Source organism: Pleurodeles waltl, chromosome 7, assembly GCF_031143425.1.
Source record: "Pleurodeles waltl isolate 20211129_DDA chromosome 7, aPleWal1.hap1.20221129, whole genome shotgun sequence".
NCBI classification, from domain to species: domain Eukaryota; kingdom Metazoa; phylum Chordata; class Amphibia; order Caudata; family Salamandridae; genus Pleurodeles; species Pleurodeles waltl.
This window is the reverse complement of record NC_090446.1, coordinates 1,302,722,339-1,302,734,738: the sequence shown is the minus strand read 5'-3', so window position 1 is coordinate 1,302,734,738 and position 12,400 is coordinate 1,302,722,339. Positions and strand designations below refer to the sequence as shown.

Sequence of the window (12,400 nt, the reverse complement as noted above, 5' to 3'; positions counted from 1 at the left end):
TGCTTATCGTACAGTTCCAATCTATAAGGAGGTCAGGAATTTTCTTCAGTTCTATTGGCAGGGCCAAATTTAAAGGTTTGTATGTCTTCCATATGGGCTTTCCACCACTCCATAGTGTTTCACAAAACTGTTAAAGCCACTGGCGACAGCCCTCAGGTCTCAGGGGTATTTGGCAGTTTGAGATAGACTGTTAGCACTGGAGCATGACCAAAACTGCTTTGAATATGGCTGAGTCAGATCTGAAGTGGCATGTTGGTCAGAAGAGGAACCACAGCAATTACCACGCAGTGCCTTTGTCACGCAGCTTCTACAACACATGCATTTTTTTTGTGCTTTTACCATGCATGGTAAGTCTAGTTAAGGTAAATATATATATACATCGTGACAGATGTGTGGTAAATGTATGCAATGTAAAAAATGTGTGGTAAAAGCCTATGTTGTAACGCCACACAACTGGTCAAAAGAACAGTGGGCTGGAATGCTACCCTGAGCAATTGCCAATGGTTATACTTGTTTCAAGCATTCCTCCCATCACATTTTGTGTGTTTGACTCCCTCAAATAATTGGCAAGGCTGGTGAGTCTCCTGTCTTAATCTATAAAGGATACCTAGGTTAAAAATACGATGTTAAGAAAGGATTATTCAGAGGTGGTGCCTGTAGATCAAGAAGCAAAAGCAAAAATGAATAGGGGGTTAGACTGAGGGTCATCTTTCCTACCTTGCCAGATTCAGTGTTTCTAATCAGATGCAAATCTCTGAGGTTGGGGGAGGAGTAAGATGTGGCACCTTCTTGATTAGAGGAAGATGGTCCAGGAAGAATCAATCAATCCACATCAAATGTTTAGAGCTTCTTGTGGGCTCCTTTGCAATCCTGAGTTTGTGAAGGGCAGGGCAAGATGCAGAGTGCTCATTTGTATGGAAATCTGACCAAGGCTAGAAACGTAAACAGGTTGGGGGCTACAAGATCAAAACTCCTGGTAGAGTTGGCTAAAGCTCTATGCGAGGTTTGTCCCCAGCAGGGAGAGGATACAGGTGAGTTTGGGGCACACTCATCTAGGGTAACTATTGCATGTAATGCCTTTTGGGCTGGTGCTAGATTAGAAGACAACTTGAGGGTGGCAGATTGGTCTAGCGTACCACTTTTTACTGCACATGAGTGGAGCATGCTGCTGATAGTGTTGTAAATATGCTTTCAAAATCCTTATATGAGCTTATTTAAGTTCACACATGTATGGGTTTCTGTGGAAATCACACATGTGGATTTCTGTGGAAAACATTTGTGGAAATCAAGAAAAGAGGGAGTTAATTGTGTGCCTGCCTTTCCTAGAGGGTGCTTGTATGTTTTCTATGTTTACATTGTCTGCCTAGTTAAGCAGGACTGTAGGAATTGTAGTTTGTTTTTAAGTTCTGCAAATAAACAGTAAGAAAAGAGATTGCATAATACGTGCCTCACTTTTCTTTAATAAAATCAGGCGTCTCCTTCACAATTGGCTAGGGGAACCTGCAGTTCTTGAAATTCCCTGCTTGTCACCTTTCCCAGTGAAATAACCTAATTTCCAGCACATGGTGCCAATTATCATTCAGTAGTTACTATCAGTATTTACTACCTGACCTGTCACAGTGCTTTCGAACTTAAACAGCTTGTTTTGTTCTTTTTGGTATTATATGATGCCATTAGAATGCACCTTGTGTTATTTTCTGTTTCTTAGTAGTGCTGTAAAAGGATTCTATTGAAATGGTTATTAATTAGCTTTATGGTGCTTTAATCAGTATCTTTATGTTACAGATGAGTTTTGCCGGAGCTTTCTTGAGCTATCACCAGACTCTGAAAAAGGTAAGACAACTCCAGATTCACTGACTATTAGCATTTGAGATAAAGTGCTTCATGGGGTTGACTAGTATGTACAGATAGGTCAGGTGTGTGCAAGAAATTTCCCATTTCCTTTTAGATGCTTCCTTTCTATTACATACACTCTGTTGTTATCACTACTTCAATAAAAAAATATTGATGGGTATTAGCCACTACTTGAACTTACATACTTACAAATTATGTCTACTATATTGCATTAATGAGAACTAAAACAGGCAGTCACAAACCATTCATAAATACCTTTGCAACTCATGTGTACAGCTCCCTCCTTTTTGAGATTCGGGGGCTTTCACAGAAAGGATGTGTATTGTAAAGTTGTCTTCATTGAACTGGTTCTTCTTTCATGCGTCTAGATGCCTGACCCGGCCTTTACCTAGAGTAATGCTATGCACAGCAGGTTAGTCTTGAGGTGAAGCACCCACCACGGAGGTATAAAAGAGTTGTGACCACCCTGGCTATTTGTGTACACTTCTGACAGAGATCAAGAAGGTAGAAAAAGTTTAAGGGCCAGATGTATGAAAGCAATTTGCATTAGCAAATGGTTTGAATGCCCGTTTGCGAATGCAAAATGCCACTTCAGAATGTATGAAAGACATTCTGAACGCAATTTTAAGGAATCGCTAAAATAGCGATTCCTTAAAATTGCGACCCTGTTTAGAGAGTCGCAAATTGTGACTCTCTAAATAAGAAATCGCAAATAAGGAATCCTTATTTGCAATTCCTTAGCACATGTATGAAGCAATTCCTAAATGCGATTTGGGCATTTAGGAATCGCTATTTACCACCAAGTTGAACTTGATGGTAACCATGTGGAAATTTTAAAAATGCATTTAAAATGCATTTTTAAAACTTACATGTAAAGCACACATGGCCTTTTGGCATGTCACACCTTACATGGTGAAAAAAATAATTTTGGGGTGCAGCAGAGGGGGCCTTAGGCCCCCAGCACCCTGGGGTTTTGCATTTCCAAAATTGCAATTTCTAGTTAAGAAATCGCAATTTTGGATATGCAAAAAATTCTCAGATATGGGCCGATAGGCCCATAGGTGCGAATGGGCCAGTATCGCAATTTGCTATTCGGTAATAGCATTTGCGATTTTTAAGAAATCGCTATTACCGATTTACAAATGTGATACATGGCATTTTGCAAGTCGGAAATAGCGATTTCTTAAAAATCGCTATTTCCGAATCGTAAAAGGCCTTCATGATGCACCTGGCCCAAAGTCACAGCGCCACCTCTCAAGACATGATTATACCAATTGAGTTTGGTGTAATGCCTTAAATGTTACTTGTCAGTTCGATTAATGTAATGCTAAAAATAAAGCAACTCCTGATGATTCTTTGTGATTAAATGGGGATCTTCACTATCCAATAAAGCACATGAACTCAGGTCATCCATCAGTTGTTTAACAGCATTTAAGCGTGTGATAATGTTATCCAAACAATGTTTTAAAACACATGGAACCTGAATCATTCCTGTAGAACCAAACATTTCATAAAGGAACTCTTTCCAAAATTATACCATCAAGCACAAGATACGCAGTGATGTTAACAAAATTATAATTCCTTTTTTGTTCTGTATGTAGAGGAATGCAGTTGCAATTCCTGAATCACAGGAGACAGAATTGGCTTCTCAGGGATAACGTTCCCATCTATCAATAACAAAATTATAATCAGCATTATAATCCACATGAGGAAAAATAAAACTAATTTCTTTTGTGTTCCTGAGTAGCGTGCTACTCGCCAAAAAGCGCTTTGACGCCTCGTCAGGGGTAGTAAGCGCTATATAAATACAGTTACAATACAATACAATACAATAATTGCAGTGGCAATCCAGATGTAAGGCTACTGCAGATGAATGTCTGTCATGGAACCAGCAACATGCAAGAAGCCATTTGTAGCATCTGCCAATTGAAGAAATACCTATTTCTCTGCTTTCTTGCATTTTATCAGTCTCAAATTCTGGATCAGAGTCAATTTCTTTAAGTGCAGTTTCTTGCAGTGGTATTATGTCAATTGAAATAGTTTGTTTTGGTGGTTCATAATAAGTTGTGGTTTCAGAAGTCGGTATGGTTGATATAACAGTAGCATGTTCACCAGGTTCACTTGCTGAAGATGGTGTTTGTGCCATATTGCCTAATTCATTACTTGATTAGTTGGTACCAGGTATAAAGCTAGAGACACAGCAGGTTTATCAGTTGCCGGAATGGCACCAATGATTTCAGTATGCTGTACTCTTCTTGGGGTAACTCCTAAAAAAGAGGGGACGTACTTGTCTGATCTGGAGGGACTTTGGAGACAGCTGAGGTCTGCTGAACAGAACTGGCAACATAGTACTTTCTGATGCTGTTGACACCTTTCAATTTTTTTGGCACTAAGAAGAGGTGGCAGGATCATAATGAGTGTGTCTTCTGACACACAAACTAGAGCAGGTGGTATATACAACAGTCCCAAGACTTGTCTGTTCACATTGTTGTGCATACGATTCGAATTATCTTTGCTACTATGGCACTTCTACAAACATGAACCAAATGTATTCCCTAATGGGCTTTCCTGTTTAAATCGAATGTATCTCCCTTATTAGGTATATGCATAGCCCTAATCCCAGGTATAAAGCCATAGGAGTGTTATCCTTCGTACAACTATAGGAATATTTAGAGGGGAAACATCAGGAGGGTTTTTGCCTTTCAATGTTGCTGTATTGCCATTATATCTGCATCAATTTTCGTTTGAGATCGAGTTATAGCAGCTACCTTAAGGGTTTGTACTACAGCACAAGCAGCAGAATAGTTTTGTTTAGTTCCAACCACAGAATGTGCAGAGCTATAGGCGTAGAACATGTGTACTCATGTATGGAAAAAATGTTTGTTTTTTTGTGGAATATTCTGTGTGTACTATACACATTTTTGAGTCTTAAGTGTAGGATCATTTTCAAATTTGACATCAGTAGCAATTAAAGATGCAGCCCACTGTACCCAATGAAGATGTCTGTAGAGCATGCACACTATGAATAATGCCTTTAGAAGCTACATCCAATGTAAGTAGGGGGAAATTATGATTATTTGTTTTCCCTGTGCGAGAGGGTGCTTCTTTATGTCTATCTAAACTGCAGTAAGAATTTTCTCAATAGGAGCAAATTGCTCCTCTGCATTGGAAAATAATTGTGATTTGTATGGTATTAAAAGTTTCCATCAGTAGCATTTAAAGACATGACCCGCTGCACCCAACAAATGTGTGTATAGATCATGCACACTGGGAATACTGCCTTTAGTCGTTGTTTCCTATGTAGGTATGGGAAATTATGATTATTTGTTTTTCCTGTGTCAGAGTATACTCCTTCTTTATGGCTTTCTGAACTGCTGTAAAGATTTTCTCAACAGGACCGCACTGGAATAGAAGTGGTATTTGTATGTTATGGAGGTCATCTGCCCCCCATTGTAAACTATATATGTGAAGCCTGAAGTGCTAAGAACAACCCTAATTACTAGGTTGGTCTTGTTCTCCTGCGTCTGTAAGTATTTAGTCTTTAACATATCTACTTGCACTCCACGCAGGACAGCTGTTTGTGTTTTCAGCCAATTCTTTTCAGAAAATGTAGGAGTGAGTAATTTATGTAAAAGCTTAACTCATTCAGCATAGTGAGGCAAGTAAACCCTTTCAAAGTTCAAAAACCCCTCCAGGGCTTATAACTTTCTCAAAGTCTTTGGAGGTTGTAAAGAGGTACATTTCTGTAGGAAGTAAAGAGCTAATCCTTTATTCTCAACAGATAATACATATCTAAGAAAGATCACACTAAGATGTAAACTTTTATATTTATTAAATCGGTCAACAGTGCCACTGTTCTATCCATCCTTGAGGTGTTCAGTCAAGACATCATCTGCAAAGTATATGTATGTCATCAATGTATGGTAATGCATCTGGTTCTACTTGTAAGATCTTCATTATTTTTACTGCAAAGAGCCTACGGCTGTTCTTATACCCCATAGTTAGATGCTGGAATTCAAGCACTATATTTGACTAAGGAATAAATTGGAAATAGCTAACATTGTTTTGTATTTTCTTCTAACTAGTTTAGTCTTCAGTCTAGTGCTGTGAGCGTTCTGAACAGAATGTGTGAGTGAGTGTGCATTTAAATTCCTATAATCTAATAATACCCTATATAAGTTACCATGTTTTAATACTAGAAAAAGAGGGGCACCCATGATAGAATGATAAGGCACTATTATTTCTTAAAATTGTAATTGTTCACTGTTGACCTTTATGTTCCGCTTAGCTTCTGACCATAATGGATACTGAGCTTGAACTTGGGGTTCACTCCTTATAGGAATCATATGTGATACAAAACCTTTGTCCCATCAGTTTTGTTTTGAGACAATGCAAGAGCTTGTTTTAAGGTCCGCTCGCATGCATATTTTTTCCTGAGTTCTTACTTCCTCATTTCAAGGTCATCATCCATATCCCCGTTCTCCTTTAGGCGGATGATGTTGTACTCATTTAAAGGACAGCAAATGGTCTTCGGATTTTATTAAATACTTTTAATACGTCTATGGGAAACCTCAGTCTTAAAACTAATAGAACAAAGTAATGTGTTATGAAGAGCGGCCTAAAATTAGCTAAAAGCAAAACATTTGCCCTTGAAGGTGTAGAAATACTTAAGGTTTTAAATGATACTTATTTGGGGATCCCCATTGACGTAGATTTTAACTGGAAATTTCTAGTAAGTGTTCGTGTAATGCAATTTCAAAGAGCCGTTGATGCTCTTTTTAGATTCTCTAAAAAGCTGGGGCATAAACCAGTCAAAGAGATTTTGACTATTTTAAAAAGTAAATACTCTTCTATTGCAACATTTGGAGCAGGAGTGTGGGGTTACGCTGACTGCTTAAATCTTCAGATAGTTGAGAACAAGTTTCTAAGAAGATTATTAACAGTCCTACAATCTACTTCTGTAATGTTTTGCCATAAAGAACTAGGCTTGAGGGACATATCTGATTATATAAAACACCAACCAATATCGCTTTGGTTAAAAATTTGGACAAATCCTGAAGCCCATCTGTCCAGATTAGTGATTCAGGACTGTCTTTCATTATTACGATTGATGGACATACCTTGACTCAGATATGTACATTCTACTTTATCTCATCTTGAGGCAGGGGAATATTTTCTTGCCCCCAACTCTTTAGCGGGTTGGGATATTATTAGATTTAAGAAAATATATTGGCATTCAATACATGATCCAAGATCAAATATGGCCATAGATAGGGTCCACAAGAAGTTGTTGCCACAGCAACTACACCTTATGTTATATTTGGATATCATTACCTCCGAACGACATCGATTTTTCCTTACTAGGCTGCGCTTGAACACCATACACTCCCTAGTGGCATTTCCCACCCGTGGTACTTTGTTTAAGAAACTTCCTCTATGCCCCTGTGATGGCAAAACACCCCAAAGCAAATTGCACTTTGTTCTTTTTTGTACTTTTTATAAGGCACCTAGAAGAAGGTTTTTACGTCCAGTTTTTTAATCCAAGGATATTAGATCCAGCTATCTTGCTTTTACCTATTTATATAACTTGGGAAATGAAGAAATATTACATGCTCTTTTAGATTATATATATGCTGCCTTTGGTATCCGAAATTCTTATTAACATTGTTATTTATTGTACATTTGAGAATTTTTTAATGTATATATTTGATGTCTTTTATGGTTTATTTATTGAACCAAATAAAGTATTTGATGATGATGATGTCACAGGCGTTGACAAATGAGACCAGAACAAGTCTTTAATTTCGCACAAAATACCCTCTTCAATTTGTATTTCTACATCAGTGACCCTATCTGGAGAGTGTATGTGTCTATTTGGTGTTTCAAGCTGTATGTATTCTGTTGATGGAGCCACTACCAGATGCTGTTTGAGAGTCTAGTGATCTATTGCCACTTCTATTGCGCTGTCTAGAAGTGCTATCACCCAAGTAGTGTTCTGCAGAAGTGTGCACAATTTCGGAGGCATTCTCTTTCGTTAAAATTAGCTTTTGACGCTGAACCTTTCTCTTCTCTCTTCACACTAACCTCAACCTTTGGTGTTGACTCTCACTTTGCTGTTTGACATTATTTTTTTTTTTTATATATTGATTTTTTCTGCAATAGTCAGTCCATCTACTCTTTGCTGTCATTTACTGTCACTAGAGTCCTGCAAAGAAAGCAAAAAACTGTTATCAGAATACTGATGATGATTAGGCGTCTTAATTTTATCACGGTCCCACAGACTATATCCACCTGTAGTGGAATTCTGCGGTGGAGGGTTTATCCTGGCTTTCTGCATAGGCTTGTGACTTTTCTCAGTCTTGGGTGCAGACTTTTCCTTAATGAAACCCTCAGAATCATTGTTCTTTGTGTTGAGGTTTTGTGGCTCCAGACCCTAAAGTATACCTGCTAACACCGTTGTTTGTTTCAGAAATAAGTTTGGGAAGCAGGAACAGCAACCAAGCGCTATTGTACTGGCAGGACCACTACTTCTTCTTGAACATGACTGAGCAATATTGTAGAAAGAGTTTCAAAATTGCCTGTGCATTTCATCCCTAAATCAATAGCAGGAGCAGCTCCATACTCACCCTGTATTTGTTTTAGCAGCCTTGAAACATTATTAATGAGGGAGTGCCATGCTCAGTAGTGTAACTACTCACAAAAATTGCTCCACCTGTGGTAAACTCTTCTAAAGGTAGTACCATTCCCGTGACACACACAAAGTGCCTGATTTAGAGTTTGGCAGAGAGGGTACTCTGTTGGAACAACAACGTCGTATCCTCTCTGTCAAACTAAAGTTGAGCCCACCTCATTTAGAGCTGGGCAGAACTTAAGTATGTCAGTGACACAGACTACTCTGTCTCCGCCATTTACATACTCCCCGACAGCCTGACGGAGGAAGGGCCATCGCGGTTTGGTAATTTATCAGCTCACCTTATTTAAAGAGGCAATGTTTTTAATTTCACACACTGCCATCCAGAACTTGGCGGTAAGTGAAACTAAAAACATGTCGCTATGTTCTTAGGTCTTTCATTTGATTTAGTGTGTCTTCTGTATACTAACAAAGTGGACATCAGTAGTCCAAAGCTATGCAATGATTGGGGCTTGAGGTATTTAACTTTTTAGAGTGCTTAAGGTGTATATGTTTGTGCTTTAATAAAGTAATCCATTTGCATTGTGTCATTACAGGGCTTCTGTGGATGTCCGTTGTGTCTGAATTCCTCTTCATCAGTTTGCTAAGCCTGGGGTTCCTGCTGATGTGCCTGGAGCTGGCCTGCTCTAGTAACTTTATCAGAGCGCTGAAGATTAATGCCTTCGCTGCAGTGATTTCTGTCCTTGCAGGTACGGAGCCATAATCCTGAATAACCTTTAACAAGTTCATGTTGCTCCAATAAGGGGGTGGCGGGTCAACCAGAGTAAATGATAGAGTAGGTCCTGTCATTGTTTTCCTTGTGGGTCTTCTCGCTCCATAGTTTGCTACCTCATCTTTCAACTCTGAACATTGTCAGTACAGGCATCCCAACCCCCTTTATACTGATCATTTTATGGCTCCCGACAAGACATATTGACTCCTTAACTTCCTTCATCCTTCCTCCTTTGACTCACCATCATGTGTTAATTATGCACTATGCGAGTACCATATGCATCATCATGGAGTTTGTAGTGGTAAAGCCTGCATAGGGCACCGGAGAGGTTCTAGGATGAGATGTGGAAGCTTGTGGAAACGTCACTTGTGGTACTTAAACAATCTCTTGAGAGTGACCAGGCTTAAACTGCCAGCTGGGTTACTCATGGGATAAATGAATAAACTTGTACTTATGACAACAAGGCAACCTATAAAGTGTTGTTGCGATTGAGTATTGGGTGTAGCTATGTCTATTTAAAGCAACATAAACTAATGAACATGCACTTTTGTCAACAAGACAATTTAAAAAAGAGTATTTTAGCAGAATCATTTGGCGTTAATATGCCTATTCAGAGCAAAAAAAAGTAGGCAAGCCTCACTGAAAATTAGCATTTTGATGCCTGTTGTCTGTTCCTTGACAGTGTTGTGGAACCACCATCATAAAGAGCTTGAGGCAGACCAGATTTCCCACGTCACTAACGGCGCATGCCTAAGAAGTCCACTTCATCTGCCTTTCATTGATACTTTGATAGAGCAGCATCTTAGTATTTCAGAGATGTGACTGTGTACTCATTCATCACAGAGGTAGGGGGAGCGCTACTGGCTGGAGCAAATAAAGCCAGGCCTGTGGCTCATGAGGTGGTGGCAGTACAGGCCCTTGAAGATGCAGTTCCGCCTTGGGAAGGGCAAAGGGGAATGTTAACCTGGACTGCTTATTTTATAATGCACCTGCAGCAGATGTTATTTTCTGACAATATTATTATCTTCACAATGTTGTAATTGTTGGGCATGTTTCATGCTTTCTTGTTTGCAGTTCCTTCGTGTTTCCAGGCGCTCTCCTACTTCTGGTTCATATTTAAGATCGGATGTTCAATTGTACGTGGCAATTGATTACACTTTGTTGCTCCTGTGAACAGGAGTTCTTGATGTTTTGAAGAATTAGGAAGAGAACTATCAACATTTTGAGGGGGTCACACTGTACCAAATTCTGTGTCGCAGTTCAGGGAATTTGCCCCACACCACTGCCTGCTGCTTCTTTCATTAGAAGCTTCTACCTTATTTTGGGAAGTCACATTGTTCGTTATGTGAATCTTCGGCATTTTTCTTTCAAGGTATAATCTTATTTAAGATTTGGCGGGCTATACGCCTTTGCGCCAGGTCATCGGAGGGATGTTCTCCGTTGCCCTAGCATATTTAGAGATCGCCACAAGGTAATTGGGGGTGCCCGTGCCACAGTGGCCACACTGAAGGCACTGAAGCATTGCTGTGTGCGCGCGCACTTCAAATACACTTCCACAGCAGGTTTCTTAAACAACAAGCTCTCAAAATGATGTATATAAAGTGTCACTAGGTCTAACAAGAATTCGGGTTAACTAATACTGTGCTCAGTACTATATATTTCACCTGTACCCAGGAGGCCACATTATGTTAAGGGTGCACCGCTCCGGTCTGTGTAGTGGCCCACCTTTAACAAGGTGCGCCGGGTGCAAACAGGAACATTGTGTCCTGTGACTGATAATGCACTGCACCCCGAACAGCTGCAATACGCACGTGCCTTGGGTCAGTCCATTAGCCTGCACTTCCAAGGAGGAACTGAGGTCTGCAGGTAGGTGCAGTGAGTGACTGAACCCGCCCTCAGGGGAATGTCTAGGGGGTCCGGGGGCGCACTGACTGTGCACCACCTTTCTTGTGGCTCGCAGTAAGCCTACTGTCGGTCTCTTTGTCACTGTGCCTGGGTATATAATAAGATGCAGGTGCTGAGGCAAAATGTTTCTCTCATTTGCATGGAACAGCATCCCCATGCAAATGAGGGTACACACTCTTAAGATAGCGGCACCACTATCAGGATCACAGAAAGCGGTCGCACAAGCAAATACAGGCCTTCTATAGAGAATGTGTTAACAATAGTGCCTTGGGGGTGCCGAAAACGGCAATATATGCCCTCTGCTCCCCCAGGGCACTGTATGTAGTACATCTCCATGTCCACGTAAGTGCTTGTGGTCTATAGGGGAAACACATCTGCAGGTCTAAAGCGACACTCATCTGCAGTAAACTCTGCTCAGTACACTAGTTTCTTCATCTCAAATATATATGGTGATCTCCTCAAGGTTAAACAGCCATCAGTCAGTAATCGCTGAGATGTCGACAAAATGCTGTAAAATGATGGAAGTGTAAGTAAGACACTACAATTTAGTTCTGCTGTTAAATGTGGATAGGAAATCCAAATGGTACTGTATTGGCATGTTTCTAGATCAAGATTGTCCAATTTAGGACAATTTTATATACGTATACCCAGTTTTCAGCTATTCAAATTAATAAAATCCTATGTAGGTAAGATTTTGATATATACAATGGTTGTTACCATAGAGATAAGGCTTCATAAAAGAATTGCCCTTTAATATTATTGGGCCAGTAATGAGTGTTACCTGTCCTAATAGAAGTAAAAGGTCCACAATAAATCTGCAACCAATACGTTTCACCGAGGGAAATTTGTGGTAAAAGCCAGGAGGAAGATTAGTTATCTCTGGGGGAATCAGATTTAGAATTACTAATTCTCCCAGTAATTCCTTATCTATCAGAGGAACCTCAGGGTTCATTGTGTCACCCGGAGTAAATCCACACCCACAGAGTTACTGGTACCCTGAGCATCAGTTCCACCATCTGTTGGGATGTAAACATTCTCCACATGTTAAAGGATGTGCAGCCATGCCCTGACTGCCTGACTGTACTGATATCTGGATCCCTAATGCTGATTTTTGTCATCAGAGGCAAACATGGATCATGCATGTGGACCATGACATAGCCTGGACAGATTGTGGCCTTGTTGGACAGGGAGGGCTGCCCAAAAAGTGCTACCTTCATAGTGGTCAGAGGGTACTACCT

The 12,400-nt window shown here is 40.0% G+C and overlaps 1 protein-coding gene across 1 annotated transcript in view; it reads left to right on the top strand.

Moving 5' to 3' along the window:
- The window catches only part of LOC138246216 (germ cell-specific gene 1-like protein), a 68,060-nt gene that overhangs the window by 28,297 nt on the left and 27,363 nt on the right, over nt 1-12,400 (top strand). The window contains exons 2-3 of the mRNA XM_069200605.1: nt 1,786-1,833; nt 9,082-9,234. Coding sequence (XP_069056706.1) covers nt 1,786-1,833; nt 9,082-9,234 — 201 coding nt within the window. The remainder of the gene's footprint in view (nt 1-1,785; nt 1,834-9,081; nt 9,235-12,400) is intronic.